At 32.7% G+C, this 18443-nt stretch overlaps 1 protein-coding gene across 1 annotated transcript in view; it reads left to right on the top strand.

Moving 5' to 3' along the window:
- DACH1 (dachshund family transcription factor 1) overlaps window positions 1-18443 on the top strand; it is a 393411-nt gene that overhangs the window by 359299 nt on the left and 15669 nt on the right. The window contains exons 8-10 of the mRNA XM_006210279.4: window positions 2112-2259; window positions 5476-5619; window positions 6148-6216. Of these exons, the coding sequence (XP_006210341.2) occupies window positions 2112-2259; window positions 5476-5619; window positions 6148-6216 (361 nt within the window). The remainder of the gene's footprint in view (window positions 1-2111; window positions 2260-5475; window positions 5620-6147; window positions 6217-18443) is intronic.

Genomic DNA, 18443 nt, shown 5'->3' with positions numbered 1-18443 from the left:
ATTTGATATCTTAGAATTAAAATACAGCTAAACTAAAGTTTTAATTGGGGTGATCTAAAAGGGCACTTGATGTAATGATCTCTTTCATTTGTTACTAATTGTTTGTTCCTGATGAAGAAGAAACATACACAGGAATGTTGCTGAATTGAGTTAAGATGGCAGTTTCCTTAGCAGCTATGTTTTATTGTTAAAAACGAAAGAGTGGGGAGGGATGACCTGCCAGGTAGAAACCCTCCAGCTGTTTCATATCACAAGAATTAATCCAGAAAATTCAGGGTCAGGTATAATGAATATGAAATAATTCATATGTGCTTGAAAAGAGAATACAGAGGGCATGTCATCATGCTACCCCTGGGGAAGTAAAGGAAAGGGACATTCCTATTGCACTAACAAGTCAAGCTGAGTTGAAATTCCTGAATCAATCTGCTTATGCTGTCTCCTGCAAAGGGATCACAAGCTAGAGAATATCTGCAAATGGCACAGACTTCGTTTCATTTCTAATTTCACTTGAAAACTTCAGCCTCTGATGTTCACAGACCAAGGCAAAAATATCTTCTTCAAAACGGCATTTTTGTATTGTTGAGTTGATAAGGATAGAAGTTTTAGCTCTGGTTTTTACTAATAATTTTCCTAATAATTTTCTAAAGCATCTTAGTGGAGAATACATGCAGAGTGCTTTGTATATATTTTACATATTCTCATAATCTCATTTTCAAAAGCCTCAGGATACTACTAAATTTTTTAAAGTGCATACAGTAAGTCAAATAATATATATTTACACATATGTATATATATATAATTTTATAATCTGTTGTATAAATAAATATACCTTGCTTTTTTGATGTATTCTTGAATTATTATACTGTCAAATAGTCCCTTAAAAGTTATCCTTCATTTATAACCATGTTGAATGACCTTTATTTATTTTATTTATTTTATTTTTATTTTTAACATTTTTTATTGATTTATAATCATTTTACAATGTTGTGTCAAATTCCAGTGTAGAGCACAATTTTTCAGTTATACATGAATATATATATATATTCATTGTCACATTTTTTCCTCTGTGAGCTACCACAAGATCTTGTATACATTTCCCTGTGTTATAGAGTATAATCTTGTTTATTTATTCTACATTTTGAAATCCCAATCTATCCCTTCCAACCCCCCACCCCCTTGGCAACCACAAGTTTGTATTCTATGTCTATGAATCTGTTTCTGTTTTGTATTTACATTTTGAATGACTTTTAAAAAAAAAACACACTATTAAGCCATTAAGTTTTGGATCCCTAATATATATTATATACCTTAAAAAATATACCAGTGTTATAACTTCTATTCATCAAATGTTAAAAATCTACTCTATGGTAAGCATCTTTGGGTTTGGGGTAGGTGGTACCCAATGAGAGAAAATGTCCTTGCCTTGGAGAATTTAGGTTCTAGTGGTGAAGATGCGACATAAAGCAGTGAACAAAGAAATAGATGATGATATACAATAAATGCTATGAAGAATTTTAAAGAGGGAATAGCAAGGTGACTTTACCAGATGGGTAACTGAACACAGGTGAAATGAAATGAGGGGACCAGCCATGCAAAACTTAGGAGGAAAAGCATTCCAAAGGGGAACAGAAAGAGCGAGCCAAGTCCCGGGTGCAGAATCAAACGGTGCCTTGAGAAAGGAAAGACCACTGGCATCGAGTATAACCTCAGTAAGGAGTGGTACCCAAGAGATAAGTGGCAAGTTCAGTGTCACTTGGGGCTGCATGAACTATGTCAGATAATTACAAGTGCAAGAGTTCCAGTCTAACTTTCTTTCCAGGAATTATTTTTCAGACGTGCTTATGTGCTGCCCTCATATAGTTTTAAATCTAGGTATTTTAATTAGAAGCATTGAAACTGTATGCCAAAAATACTTGTCTTCCTACAATAGTTTAATTAGATTTAGACATTTTTTGCTTTAGTTATAGTATTTGTCTTAGTGAGTACCAAGTGAATGAGCAACAGGAAAGAATTTGATTAAGTGGGTTCTTCTCTTTTAAAATGCTTTAAAGTAACAAATGAAATGTGCTTTGTACCCATATATTACAATTATGAATATCTTCTTTGTGCAGGGGCTCTTGAAAGTTGCCATAGATAATGCGAGAGCTCAAGAAAAACAGGTTCAACTTGAAAAAACTGAACTGAAGATGGATTTTTTAAGGGAAAGAGAACTAAGGGAAACACTTGAGAAGCAGTTGGCTATGGAGCAAAAGAACAGAGGTATTTGCAAACTTCCCAATAAGTTTAATACTTTACGTAAAATCTCAACATAGCAATACTGTATTGATGATTTACTGCAAGACTGTAACTTTTTTGTTTCTACTTGTAGCTAAATTTTACAGCAGGATTTGAATTCTGGGCTCATTATAGTTCTTAATCTCCAAAGTGCATTGTTTCTCTTCTGTTCAAACCTTAGGGAATTGAAATATATCCTTTATATCATTAATCACATAATTTTTATTGCTTATAGCATTTAATGAATTCATAATTTTAAAGTAAAAAAGGAGCTCTGATAAGAGGACAGCCGTGAAGGAAAATTTTATATTCATCTGCAACTGCCCTTTGAAAAACTTGAGTTAAAGTCATAAAGCTAGAATAGAAAACACTGATTATTCAAGCGAAGCAGATTTAGTAAGATATTTATCAACTGAAATGGAAGACTGATGAATATCTGAACAAATGGCCAAAGTTGAGTGTTTGTATAATTTTCTTTCGGAATGCCTCATTTTCATCCAACAAGGTCAAGTACACATTAGAGTAGAAACTGATATGAATTTTTATTGAGTAAAAATAATGATATTATCAATCTATGAATGCTTCTTTTTGCACACTTTACAGTGCAAGTATAGATAATTTTGAAGGTCATTCATATTTGCATGTTTATTTTATGTATGAGATTGAAGAGTATTTTCTTTACCACCAACTTCCCCTTTGCTTCAACTCTAAAATTCTCAACATTCTAGAAAGGGGAGCTCCTTTTCTCTCATTTAATAAGTATCAATATAAATAGTTCACATTTCTCCTTTTGTGTGTTTGACATGGTCATTTATAAACCACTGTTTCTGTTTTGCTTTTAAAACTGGCAGGACTTAGTAGGTTTTTTCATCAGTTGCTACGAAGCAAAAGCTAGTGGTATAGCAACAGCTAGTGGTTCCTGGGATGAGGCTTATTTGGGAGGCTGTCACCTCAGGCATATGGCACAGTTCTAAATAAAGTGATTTCACATAGATCTAGGTACTGGAATCATCAAAGCAAGATAAACATTAATAATGAAATATGTTCTAAGTGAGTAATGAATCTGGTCAAAGAGTTGACTACATGGAACCATCTTCCATGAGATAGCCATGTCTTGATTTTGATCTTGCCTAGAGAAGTCTTTTTTTTTTTTTTTTTAACAAAGCTTAAAAGCAGACCTTGAATTCCTAAAGTAATCTTTTGGTTACTTGAGAGACTTTCAAAATTTTGTTGATTCAGATCTGTTGGAGGATTTATATTCTGTTTTATTCTTTTAAGCACTAGAGGTAGAGGGCAAAACATTTCACAGATCACAACACGAACCACCCATTTCATTATTTGTGAACAATAAATTAAAGGCAATAACTCTCAATAAGTATGTATTATTAATGTGTTTATTGAAGCAGTGTATTGCCCTGAAGAGAGAACATGGCGACCCCATTTGGTTCAGTCACATGGCAGGAAACAATAAGCTGTCAATGGCAAGGCACTGGGTATTGAGACATTAGTGCCCAGCAGTTTACATTCCAAGTGAATAATTCAGAAATTACTGTTTCTTTTCAGAGAGACTTACAGTCATGTTTGGAAAGGGAAAGAGTAGACAACTAATTTTGTTAAGATAAGCATATGATAATCACACTATTAAATCAAGTAAATTAGCATTTATTTGAAGTCAGTTTTGTTTTTCTTGTAAGACTGTACTCAATGTAAATTTTTATTGAAGTATAGTCAGTTACAATGTGTCAATTTCAATGTACATTTTGATAAAAAAACAGCTTCTGTTAACATTTGACACCAGCAATAATAAACTCGACAAGTTAATTGTCTGCCATCTTAACAATATTAATAATTATAAAAACAGGATTTGTGGAAATTAGAAATTGAAACTAGATAAAAAAAAACAAATTTCTTCTATATAGCACAGGGAATTAGATTCAGTATCTTGTAGTAACCTATAATGAAAAAGAATATGAAACATACGTATGTATGTGAATGACTGAAACATTATGCTGTACATCAGAAATTGACACATTGTAAACTGTAAATAAAGTAGATATTTAAACAAAAATTCTTACCTGAGTCATTATTACCTTATTTTATATTTTGAATAAATACTATTCTAAGTAAAAATATTTTTCTTTTATCTATAGTAAGAAATTAAATAGCAAACTTGGAGTGATTACTTCATATGACTAACTCTCCAAAAGGATTTTCTAATGCTGATTCTATTACATTCACATCCACAATGTTTATCAGCCATCCAAAAAACAATTACTTCAAAGAAAACACTTGTATGCTTTTCATATGCTGATTACTTGCTTTATATATAAAAGTTAAAACAATTATTGCACATATGGTAGTACAGTTTATGTAGTTTACATATCTTTTGTGAAGAATACTTTTTATTGATTACAAATTATATACATTTAAGTTGTCCAGTAGGAGAAAAACATCAATAAACTTTTTGTATCATAATATACTTTTTCATATAAGTAGCAGTGAAGTTTTGTACTCCCACAAGATTTCTGCAGAGTAAAAGTGCAACTTTCTTGAATTATGTTACACTGCATATACATTTGCTGTGAAGAAATGATTGATTTCTCTGAGCAAATTGCAATAGCTTTATCCAAAAACAATCTGCTTGTATATGTTAACAATAACTAAGAGTATTTAGCTTTTCATAGACAATAATATCTATTGCATTGTCTAAAATTTCAGGAAAGAATTATTAACAACTTTGCTGGGGTAACATTTTGGCAAAAGGTTTATAGGGAAAATGCTCCATTTACTACTCAAAATTAAGGCTTCATAAAGAGATAGGAGTCATGCTTATAAAAGTTTGCTCTGTTCAAACAACTCTGCCTTCATCTGATTCAAGGACAGAGACTAAGCCACAACATTTATTTAATCAGTCTTCCCTTATTAGGGGATATAAATATTTATTAAAATTAGTTTCCCATTAAATCTGTCTCCACATAAGACAATTAAAGGCAGTCTTGTAATAGTTCAAGGCTAAATAAAAATTGGCCTCCTTGAACATTTTACTGAGATTTATTTTAGGTAAAAGTGGATTTTTTTTTTAAACTTCCTCTACATAGTTCAGCAGGGGGAAAAAAGAATATAATTAAAAAATATAGACGGTTTTTGGAAGTTTGACATTGCAAAAATTTTTAAAAATAATGTGCATACACTCTTTTCCAGCCATAGTTCAAAAGAGGTTAAAGAAGGAGAAGAAGGCCAAGAGGAAATTGCAGGAAGCACTTGAATTTGAGACAAAACGGCGCGAGCAAGCCGAACAAACACTGAAACAGGCAGCTTCAACAGACAGTCTCAGGGTCTTAAATGGTAAGAGGACGCATCTTTATGCCTGGCTAACTGACTTTCATTCTGAATCCTCCAAAGACAATTCAGACATGTGATTGTGGTTTTGTGTATTTCTGTGGCTTGTGATTCATTGAGCTGTGCTTGTCGCTGAGAGCCTGGTGGGAGGGATAGTCACGTGTGTTGGGGAAAGTGCTTTATTTCATAGGTGCGCCTATGGTTTTGTTGCTTCAGTATCTGAGATGTGATATTGTTTCTCTATTTCACCAAATCTGTCTGTCCCGAAACGTTATAAAATATTTCATCTGAAAACTTCCCCAGCCCCATCCTGTTTTTATGAAACAATTTCACATTACTTCTCCATTCACATCTTTTGATCATTCTCATGGTTCTAGTCTTTGTTCGGCCTTTAAAAGAGGATGAAGGTGTATGTAATTTTAATTCAGCACCAGAGTAACAGGTTGTTTTTTTTGTTTGTTTGTTTGTTTTTTGTTTTAAGGACAATAAGAATCAAATGAAATGTGTGTCACTCTTACCTTTTTGTGCTTTTAGACTCTCTGACCCCAGAGATAGAAGCTGACCGCAGTGGCGGCAGAACAGATGCTGAAAGGACAATACAAGGTAGGAATTCGCGAAAGGCTATAAATCTAGATCTTGCTCTATGAGTTTTTCCTCCGCTTTAGCCTGCTATTCAAGCATGTAGCCTACCATCTGGGCCACATCAAAACAAGTTCAAACAAGGTCAAGTTCATCTTGCTTGTTTATATGAGTGAATTCATTTTGTGCTGATAGATTTTCTTTAAATTAACAGGTCATTTCTGTTTATACAATGCAATTAAAAAGGAATAATTAATTTTAAACAATGTATGACTTAATCTTAGACACAGTAAATGTGTTTTATTGAATGCTTGAAGCCCAAACTAATACACAAAGGGTTTATAAGTTCTTTTCCATATCAGTAAAATCATAAGTTAATCAAATAGGTAGAGGTTAAAATTTGAAATTTTCTTCTTTTTGTTTTTGTGACAATTAATGCAAGGTACGTGCAAAATTGGCCAGGTGAATGCTAATAATAAATAAGATTGTTTAGTCCTATGTGGATTTTTCAAATGTTCTTTGTGCCACTGTATACATTTTAATAACACAAATCTGCCGAGCAAAATCATATATAGAATACTAAAGGGAGTTTTATTAAACACTCAGAAGAGCGAAATATGTGTATTGTCAAGACCACATTATTAAGAAAGAGCAAAATATGAAGGTAACATTTACAGTCTAACATCTATTCTAGACAATAAACTCAGTCTAACAACATGAATACTAAACAGTAAAAAGAGCATTAAATGAAGATGATTCTTCAAAGAGAAGCCTACAATGATTAGCTGCTATAATCCTTCCAATTGCTTTTATTTTGCACTTCGAGCTCAGTCATTTTGGGGATATTGTTTGACATTAATGGTGTTACTTAATCAGTTCCCCAAGAATCATTCTTCGTTTAGTGTAAAGGAAATATAATTTTATCAAGTGTCATATATGCAATAAATAAAAATCAGGAACTTGAAACATTCCTGGTGAATGGATTTTGCTTCTTTACTTTACCTGGGACCATGATAATCATTTTTTAAGTCCTAAGGCTTGAACCGTCTGTTATTATGAGACATCTTCTTGGATATCTAAGATTAATGCAATTATAGATGTAGAAAAGGCTTCATTTTTTTTAGAACATTAACAGATATGAGCGAAATTATATATGTGTTTGTGTATATGATAGTGTTAAAAAAATTTCTGTTGCATCTCTGAAGAATTGCATATACATGCTAACAAATTACTAATAACCAAGCCAGTTCTCTTTATCAGGGACAGTAACTTCAGTATGGCCAATATAAATAATCAGCCCTGGTTTGCATGTTCCAGGACTTCTCAGGCACTAACTTAGCTAATGTCCAGTGTGTCTGAGAAAGCACGTAAGTCTCCTGGTAGATGTGACATATAAATTATCTGGTATCCACAGTATTCTCAAGGTGATCAGAACTCAAGCTAAGAAAAATTATGGACAATACATTCCTGCATATAAATGGGAGGTTTAAAAGGTTATTAAGCAGTGATTAAACATTTTTGCATAGTTGACATAATATATAATATATATTTCATGAATTTGCTATCAGCAATATTTTCGTCATTAATAAAGCTATTATTATTTTTATTTGAATTTGTAAAACTCACATATATTCAAATATACATTTTAATGTGCCTAAAGTCTTGCTATATAAGTTGAAACTCTCAATTTCTATTATGATTTGCTTACTCTGAAGAACAGTTTTGATAATAAATTGCCTTCTTTTGCTATCTAGAATGCAATCAGTTGTATAACATAGAAAACCCACTCATATAACTTTATAATTAAGGCAATGAACCGTTTGAATAACAATTACACATAGTAAGTTAAGACAAATATAAATTATTGTAGGGTTAGTTATTGCTTTGGTTTAATTGTAATATGAAATATTTATTCACTTCATTCATTCATTCAGCTTGTCAGCTAAAAAGATGTTTCTCCAGTCTAATGTGAGTGATCAATAATAATTCTACTTTTTGTCTACTTATCCTTGGATTCTGATGATTTTCTTATATTGTTCACTGCAGTTTTCTGTATTACACTTAACTAATAGTAATGATTTTAATTAGATAATATGATTTTCCTCAAATGTAACGTAAAAAAAAAGACTATAGAGGAATCTGTGTTTCTATGTGTTAATTGCTAAAAAGTTATTTCACTAGCACTTGAACTACCCCTTTTAAAATATCAAAGCAAAGAGATCATATTTTGCTACTTTAACTCCACTAAATAACCTCCTTTACACCTTTGAAAGTGTTTTATTTTTAACCTTAGAAACTAAATTCATAAATTTGGAAGCTCGCAAAAGCAACACAATTAACTGTGAAGAGAAGAAATCAGAGGATTAAATGACTGTTTAGTAACATTCTGAGTCTAAGCACAAGAATGAGACAGACAAAGAAGAAAGAACCAGAACTCGTTGCTACTTTGTAAAAGTGTCAGGCATTTGGGGAGCTATGAGCACATGTTGCCTCACAATTCAAAAAAGACAGGAGGGGAGGCTGTGGCTCAGTGGTGGAGTGTGTGCTTAGCATGCACAAGGTCTTGGGTTCAATCCCCAGTACCTCCGTTCAAATAAATAAACAAATAGATAAAGTCTTCAAAAAAAAAACCAATGATACAAACACAGTGTCTTGCTCCTTTCACGTACCTTTTCGGTGTCCCCAAGCTTAGGAGGTTATGATGCTCTTTGTATTCTTTCTAGCTCCCAATCCAACCATAACTGAAATTATTCTGTATTCCAAAATAAATTAAACTTAGGGAAGAAAAAGGAAACCCACCTCTTTTTAAACTTGTCATGTATTGATTTTTTAAAAAAAATTTGGCAATAAATAAATGCCATGGTTGGCCCAAGAGTTAGTCACCTAGCAGTGAGGCATTTAAATATTACTCAGTTACCCCCAAAGAAACGTTGCCTCATTGGCATTTAGTACCACCATTTCTGTAAAACTAGAGAGGTGGGGAAGAGGAAACCAAAAAGCAGTTTAGAAAATATTTCTGAGCCAGGAGGTCCTAAATAATTTACTTCCTTATCTTGATAAGTAAAGAAAATCATCTCATATTACACAGGAATAAAGTTTTCATTGCTGATACTTCTAATAACTAAGTCAAAATTCACGAATTTGGTAGCGATATTGTGACTATTGAATAAACATAAAAAATTTTAAAAACTTGTTTCAAGAGCTGAGTTGCATAGTGATTAACTCTCTGATGCCTTGAGTCTTACAGATTTATATGTCATGATTTGTGTTGGAGTTTAAAAATTTTATTTTACTTTAAAGCTTTTAGTAAGATATTTTGAATATATATATATATATACACAGTAGACAGAGTTCATTTAAATACCCACTGAACATTTATTTGGACTTGTTAATAAATAGCCTCCAAAATTTGAGCCCCCACACATACAAATGCACAACCACACAATGTATATGTAGTGAGTCAATAACATTATGGGGTCTTCAACTAAATCCTAGTCTCTTTTTTTTTCTCTCTCCCTAGGCAATAGCATCCCCTTATCTGGTTTATTTAATTTATATATTTTGACAATTTCAAAAATATTTCTCCAGCCAATTCAGACATCTAAGAGCTTCAAATAATATCCAATTTGTATTTAGCTGTTTCACAGAGACCACGGGGTCTAGTGCGCAAAACCTAAAAGATCTTCCACCCTCTCCCTCCTGCAAACCTGCCTTCCTCTATGTTCCTTTTCTGTGGTACCTTCATCTGTTCAGTCCAATATCCCCCTCAGTATACAATGAGGGAAGAGTGAAGCTTGACATTTTCCTCCCTTGCTTTCTATATACAATCACAACTACTGCCACCACTCTCTGTTCTTCTACCACAGTGCAATTTTTTTTCTTTTTCCTTTTTTTTTTTTTTTTTAATTTCTGGAAAGCCTCATGTCTTTCTCCACCTACCAGGGGCATTTTTCCCTCTTTCCTGCCTTTATTTACTCATCCTTTCAGTCTCGTCTTAGAAATCACAGCCTCCAGGAAGGCTTCCCAGACTCCACACTCACCCCTACAACACCTCCCTGACCCAGGGGTCTAGCTCCTCCTTTTAGAAATTCTTACCATACCTTCCTCTTCTCCACAATTCCATGCTGTGCACTGGTGATTCCTTTTCGAGGGTCTTCTTCCTCCTTTCTCTGGATGGCAGCCGGGCAGAGCATGGACCGTGCCTCTGGTTCACTGCTATGTCCCTGGGCCCTGTGTGCTTGACACTTACTAATGTGTCAAAGGTTTGTGCCACATTTATGGTGCCCAGAGGTTTGATAAATTGTGGTGCTTGCTATATATTCCCTAAAGGAATGTACTGGTGAATTAGGACCTTGGTTAGATCTTGTAGATGGATGTCAAGGATTCCTATTGTTCTGACTTTTCTCAGACTTTGGTTGGAGGGACTAATGGGAGGAAACAAAGGACAGTATAATTCCTGACAGGACTGCAAATTCTGGCAGCATGAAATTTTATTTCTGATAACTGAGTTAACAGTATGTGTTTATTTGCCCTGTATGCATTTCTAATGCTACTTTCTTCTTGCACTTTTGACCTCAGATTTGAATTCTGAGAATGTTCACTTGCCCCCATTTTAAATTTATATTTAACTTAACAAACCATAATCACCTTTATCGTAAATAAATTTTCCTCTTTGGTTCAATGAACATTAACCTCATGTTTCTTTTCTGATCTCTTATAATTTCAAATAATTTAATCTCTATAAATTGTTGAGGTGATCGATATATAGACATGAACTGTAACATGGGATAATCATGAATTAGTACAGTTTTATCTCTGTGTTTTATAAATTTTCAAAAAGTCTGGAAAGTTCACTTTCAAAATAGCAGCTTTTTGCTTTTTCCTTCCAAGTAAAAAATTAGTCCTCTTAAACCAAAAAGTAGTTGTTAAAAATCAGTGGGAATATGGACCACAGTTCCTCTGACTTCTTAGACTATCGGCAAGTTATGCTTGCAAAGTCTTGACTCCACTTGAAAGTGCGTCTCTCTTATTTACATCCAATGTCCATAATCAAAACTGTTTGGCTTTTTATTCTGTTTTGACTGATCTCAGATCATAGAAAACCAAGTGTTTTTCTAATAAAAGGACATAAAAGACTTGCCTTCACATTAATGACATTTTTCTTTTCCAATTTAAAAATATCTTCTTTCTGTTTCCTAGATATTTGAAGATACATGCTAAAATTAAAAACTATTCACTTATCCAACAAAGATTTATTGAACACTGATGAAATGCTAAGCCCACGTACATGCTGTTGTTGCCGTAGCACTGGGAAAGGGCTTTAAAGAGAAATTAAATCTCTTCATTTTGCAAGAGAAGAAACTGAGGCTTAGTGAGGGTACCTGATTTATTAAAGGTTATACCATGAGTTAATTGGAGTCGGGAATATAATTTAGTCCAATTACTTTTCACATTCCCTATTTTCTTCTTGATTGTTTTGAGATTAGGATTGTAAAAATGTTGGTTCTTTCAAAATTAGTTGTTATTATTATTTATTTACTAACTTACAGATGCAAAACATTATAATGCCAGTCATACTTATGAGTGAAATTTTTATCTTTTATCAACTTTTTCTATTGAATCAAATGCTCTAGCACATACTGAGTATACTGGTAATACATTTTCTTTCATTTAGACTTAGTGATATTACACAATAAGTGGAGTATTTGCTTATTAAAATAGCGAGGCCGGTGAGGAGCTCGTATTTATTGAGCCTTTCCTGTATATTCTAATTTAAAGGTGAGGTAACGAACACTCAGAACGGCTAATTAACATTCTTGCATTTGCACTGTGAGTTAGTGAGGTTGCTGACATTTAAATTCAGATTTATGACCCCAGAGTCTTTGTTCTTTCCTCCATGCCCTGTTGTCTGGATTTTACGTGTCTCTCTTCTAGGATAACTGCTTGCAGCCCCATAACTCACTCTGGATAGTTAGCACATTGCCTGTTAATGACTTCGGAAGTTAAAAACAGTCTACTGACAGCTACTAGGGAATGATACACATTTGGAAAAAATGTTTCTTTTCCCTTTTTATTTTTCACTTAGTCATTTATGCCTATACCATGTTTATAGACATGTCTACACATTGGGGAAAACCCCTCTAAATGAAGAAAGTAAAGGTCAATATAAGAAATTAAGAAATTAATCGTATTTAGATAAAAGACTTATCTACATTTCTACAACTTAAGTTAAGACATTTGAAGAGCATCTTCTTTTCTTCTACAGCATGTGTTTGAACAGAGTTGCTAAGTGGTATCCCAAGGTTTCTACACTGTAAAGGTCCTAAATTGAGCCTTTCACTAAACTTACCACTTTAAAGATCTATGTGAAAATATTGTTTAAATCTGATTTCAAGGGAGGAGGGTATGGTATAGCTCAGTGGTAGAGCACATGCTTAGCATGCAGGAGGCCTTGGGTTCAATCTCTAGTACCTCTATTTAAATGAATAAATAAATAAACCTGATTATCTCCCTCCTAAATAAATAAATAAATAAATAAATAAAAATTAACTAAAATCTATAATTTAAATATAAAATAAAATAAATTTCATTTTACATAATTGTCTTATGCATATTTCTATTTCGAATCCTTAAAAAATAATCCATGAGTTTAATGTTGGCACGGAGGTTCTCCAGACATCTCTATAGAATCTGCAATTAAGAAATGCTAGGAGTCAGGTCTAGATTTTTATCTCTTCTGCAACTGATTTTTTTCCCCTCCTGTAGTAATTGCTTAACCTCTGAGCATTACTGTGAGGATTAAATAAAAGAATCCATGTAAAACACTTAGCATGTATGGGGCAATAGTCTGCACAGTTAAGTTTTAGCTGTTAATATTAAATTTTATTATTTTGAGTTAACATATTTACAGTACCCAGCCACTGGTAAACACTGAAGCTATTATTACTCTAATATATATTTTACTCTCTTTTCAGAAAATTGGCCTTTATTTATAACATAATGTTGATTTAGTCTCATACTAAAGTGTTGCAGACATTTACAAGAATTTTTTTGTTACCTGAACCTAATTTTCTATATATAAAAATGTCTTTATTTAGCTTAAAAGGGGCAGGCTTTCATTATAAAGGGGGGTGGGGGCTTGCTTAAAACTGATTTCTGGGCTGCCTGCTGTGCATAGTGACTATTGTTTATTCACTTAGAAATATGTAATTGCCATAGGGATTGCCTCAAACTATTATTCTTGGTCTTAAAAAAATAAATATTAGAATTATATTAACTCTGAACAAAACAAAACAATAATAAATTTACTCCTAGTCTCTTGGCACTGGTTTCTGGTGTTTGGCAGCATTTCAAATGCAGCTAATCAATTTAAACAGCATTGATTAAGTTGAACAAAGGATGATATTGATTGCAAGCAGGAACCAATAAACAGGCTAATGTTCCGTAGTCATCACAGGTCATTGTTAACTACTCATTCAACTAGACAATCGGAGTTATTACTGAACAGAAAGTCTCAGAGACACTCATGAGTTTTAATGTTTTATAAAATTTTAGAATAATGTTTTCTTATAATTTCAGGATAAGCATTTTTATTCTTTTAGGACATGTATGAGAACAGTAAATCTTGCTTTTGAATGTAGGTAGATGTGCTTAAACTCCCAATGCGGAGGGTCTCTTGTAGGTATTGTTGGAAATGTCTTCTTATATAATTTAATCTAATTATACATCAAATCAGACATAGTGAGCAGCTGAGTATGAAGCTGCTCAAGATAGTCTTAAACTGCAATTCATTAGAATTCTACCTACATAAAATTATTTTAATGTATATTTCCACAGAGCTAATTTTTTAAACTCCTGGCTCTTGTGGAACAACAGCAAAAAAGTATGATTGTCATTGCATGTTTGTGTTGAGTTGTGACATAAAATGAGGTTTTGTGATGTAATTTTAATTCTTATTCCATTGCCCAAATATTAGGGTAAATTAAGGCCAAGGGATTGAGCTTGGTTTATAGTATGCTTGACATCGTATTTCCTAGAGAAAGTAATGTAATAGATGGTAGGTTCTGTGAGAGTTTAGAGGATACAGAGAGCATCAAGAACAATGAATTGGAATTGGGGATTGAGAGAGAGGAAACGGACATTGTACACTAAATTGCTTTTAAGGACTGAAACATGGCAATTATTAATGGAAAATATAATAATGTTTTATTAGAATGGATAAAATTGAAAATTGTATTAAATTGGCTTGTTTATGAACATGTTTTTGGCTTGGCTTGAATACTGTCTGAAGACTAGAATCAAAGTATAGTGATAAATGGAAATCAGGACAGATATTAGCAGGGGGCCCTGAAGATCAATGCTAGATCCATTTTGATTTAACATCATAATTAGTGATATGGAAGAGTCAACAGTGTATCAATGAAAGTCACAGATGATCTTAATTTAGAAGGTGTAACATCCATCTGTGTGGGCAGTGTACATATGCAAAAGAAATTTAGGACATTTAGAAATTTCAGGAGGCATGAAGTGATGTTATCTATGTGAGAAAAAAATTTAATTTTAAGATCTGTTTTCAGAAAACATTAAAAAGCTCGACAAATATCGAGGGTAATGTATGTCCTCTTGTAACTTTTCATAGTTCCATACTAACAGTGACTGGCCACAGCACTGACAGGGAGTCAGAGGATCAGTAGGAAAATAAGCCTCTGTCATTTTAACTTCCTATGTATATTCATTGAGGATACTTTTTATTGTTAGGGCTAACTAGACAGTTTAGAAAGTTGGTTTTCCCATTATGGTCAATACAATTTTTTTTTTAGAGTGTATAATATCACCTTCAGATTTAAGAAAAATGTATTTATAATAGTTTGGCTTTGAGTCTTTTTCAGCATTATTATCAAGGGAGGAATTTGATGGCTGTTGTATCCAATTAACTTGCTCACTAGAGATCGTCATAAGAGAAAATGTGTATAATATCTACCAAAGCTGAAGAACGGTGCCATTTCATCACATAGACTTGTGGGTCCTATTCACAAAACCTGCTTTCTCTTTTGGTATCCACTCTTAGACAGCAGAAGCAGCCTGGCCATCTAACAGCATCTTTAGTAAATATTCAGAGTACCTTCTTTAAGTTGGAGTATAAATACGTGTTTTCTTTTATTTTCTGAGAAACATTATTTATAATTTAGGAGTTCTAAAAGTGACCTAAATATTTAAATTACAGAAAAAGAACCTTCATTTTTAAGTCTATTCACTAAACTGAAGAATTTTTATAAATGAAATTTAAAAATTGGTACATGAACACATGATGTTGGAAAGTATGTGATCAATTTATAGCATATTTATGTCTAGACATTTGAGATATATAACATCCTTTGCTGTAAATTCTCCTTTAGAAAAAAAAATGAAACATCATCATTTAGACTATAAATGTGAAAATGCTTATGGTGCATTATTCTACCTCCCATGGTTAGGGACAGAATGCAGACATGCCACAATAATGTTTTTTATTTCTACTGTTCGAACCATATTAATGAGAACATCATTTTGGAGAACTAATTATTTCTATTTGTCTTGTGTCACACTTTCTAATTCCCCTATATTAGCACAGCCAAAGCAAATTAATTGCTTTTCCAGTAGTTGAACCTTGTCCAAGAATGAGCTCACATTCCCTTCCAGTTTCCCTGTTTCTGGGAGTGCATTGTGTCAGAAATTTCTCTTGATACTTAACATAGTCTAGAGAATATCTTTACAGATTTCTGTGCGCTCACTTGATGAAATTTATAAGTTTAAGTGACCCGCCAGGAAAGATAAAGTTCTTAGCTGCAAGATTATACATCAAAACAGTTAAAGTGAAATTAAAATTAAATGAATGAATCTCACTGAAGCAAAAAAAGCAGTAATTAATGGTTCCCTTAATTGTCTTCATAAAATATTTGCATGGGTCTAATTTGCATAATTTGCATGTATTAATTAATCTTTCAAAGGAATTTTGTGCTGAGAGAAGCCAAAAAATCTCTTTGTTTTATTTAACATCTAATGAAATATTTATCTTCTTTAATGAACTTCTCATCTTCATTAAAATAAAAATTGCACAAGTTTGTATGTTTTAAATGTTTTTATAATTGAAGTATTCAAAAAATCTCTTTAGACTTACAACAGCTGAAAAACAAACACATTATTTAGCATGCAGTATCATTTTACAACAGCAGCACTTAAAAAAAAAAAGTCCAATATCCCTTTCTCAAAGGTGGCAAGGCATTTGGTAAATGAATAAATGGATATAACTATTTCATTTTAAAAGTAAGATTTACAAAGTCCCGATCATTTCTTTCAATAGTAATGTTATTTTTATGGCTGGAATAGTAGGCAGCAAGAGGATAGATATATGAGAAAAATCAGTGTGTTTAATTGTTTGGGAAATGGTTCATTGGTTGAAAATATTTTAGCTGGTTCAAAGAAATTAGTCCATTAGAATACCCTTGCTGTTATTAACAACTGCGAGATTGACTGACAGTGTTTCCTGGCAGAAGCAATACAGTTCTAACTTTATCCTAAATCTGCCTGCTGCAGGGGTTTCTCCTGCACTAAGATCATAGTGAAAAGCAAGAGATGTGCCTTGGAAGGGATGAAATTCAAAATTTCATTGAGTGCCAAAGAGTAGGTATATTCAAGAGAGCTGGGGAAGAGAGTAAGGAGAGAGCCCAGAAGTTACAGAGACATAAGGGAAGGGATACTGGTTTTCTGTTAATGCTATTCATTCATTTGGATGCAGCAATGAGTCAGAATATTACAAAGAAAATCAATTAACATGCCCAAAGCAGTTTAAAGTTTGCATAGCTTTTCCACATACATTATTTTTGTTGATCTAGATGTAAGGAAACTGAGGAACGCGGTCAGAAAGGAATCAGACTGTGAACTCAAGACCTCTGAGTGCCTTTGACTCCATATGCCTTCCTCCTACGTGACATCCATCTTTGTATCTCATGATAATTTATGAAGTGGCTGTGACCAGCTAAATGTTCAACTAGATAATGAGGGTGGCATACATTTATAAGGATTAAGATTCAAAATGCAAATATATACTAGTTCTTTCCATGTAAAGTTTAGTAATGTGATAATATCAATTAAATTGACTTTGGTTTCCTGTAGGATTCCATCTTCAGGGAACTAAAAAGGCATTTTCATTAGGCAACAGTTTGTTTTTTTTTCCCCTTGAAATTGCTCTCATAATTTACAATTTCTCATATTTTCTCTAATATAAAAAGAAAAATAAATCCATTAGGTTACAAAAGTAATTATTAATCAGTTACAAAATAAATGCCAATACAGATTTCCTCTAGCATTAATATTGATAATTTAAATAATTGATTTCTGGATGATTAGAATTAATGTTAAGACTATTTAGTCTTAGGAGAGAAATGCTAGACTGAGAGCCATAGTCTAGTATTGACATTCATTAATGTTGTGACCCTGGTAACTCCCTTTAACTGCTAAGACCTGCTCTATTGCTGATATATTTGTCCTGTCAAAGTGGCAAAGGCATCTAATTTTCATGAGCATAAATACATAAATACACACACAAACAAAATATTATTCATGGTCCATTATGGATCCATGGATTCTGGATTCAAACTGCCTGGGTTCAAATCTCCACACTGCTGTCTGTTATCTGTATAGCACTGAGCATGTAAATTAAACTTCTTGATTATGAGAATTCCTAATCTGTAAAACATAGAAACTGATCATAATATTCACCTCACAGAGTTGTTATGGGGATTAAGTGAATTAATATATGTAAGGAACTTACGAGTAGAGACTAGGCTAAGAAGAATCTGCTGTTACAATCCTACACAAATTTAATGTAATAGCACTTGCAATAGTATTCATTTTTGGTAAAAATTAAACATTATTTGGATTTTAAAAATCGATTTTAAACAAAAGAATATGATTTTCAATATGTGACACATACTTTTCCTTTTAGCATGTTTTAAGCTGGAAAATGAAAATTATATCCCCAGATTTTTCAAGGCATTTAAAAAATTCATGACAAAGGGTGGATTTCAATATTTCAATATTTATGTCAATTTAAACACACAACTTAGGAAGATTCATTTTCAGCTCTGTATGATTATTTATCTTTTTCCAAATTAAATAAAAGATAACCTAGTTTTTTTTTTGACTCATTTAAGATGGAAGTGTTAGAGCTTCTTAATTTTTTTATTATATTTTGGCAAATTCTTCTTAATATG

The sequence above is a fragment of the Vicugna pacos genome, chromosome 14 (genome assembly GCF_048564905.1).
Source record: "Vicugna pacos chromosome 14, VicPac4, whole genome shotgun sequence".
In the NCBI taxonomy this organism is placed as follows: Eukaryota; Metazoa; Chordata; class Mammalia; order Artiodactyla; family Camelidae; genus Vicugna; species Vicugna pacos.
This window is presented reverse-complemented; position numbering and strand designations above follow the sequence as displayed.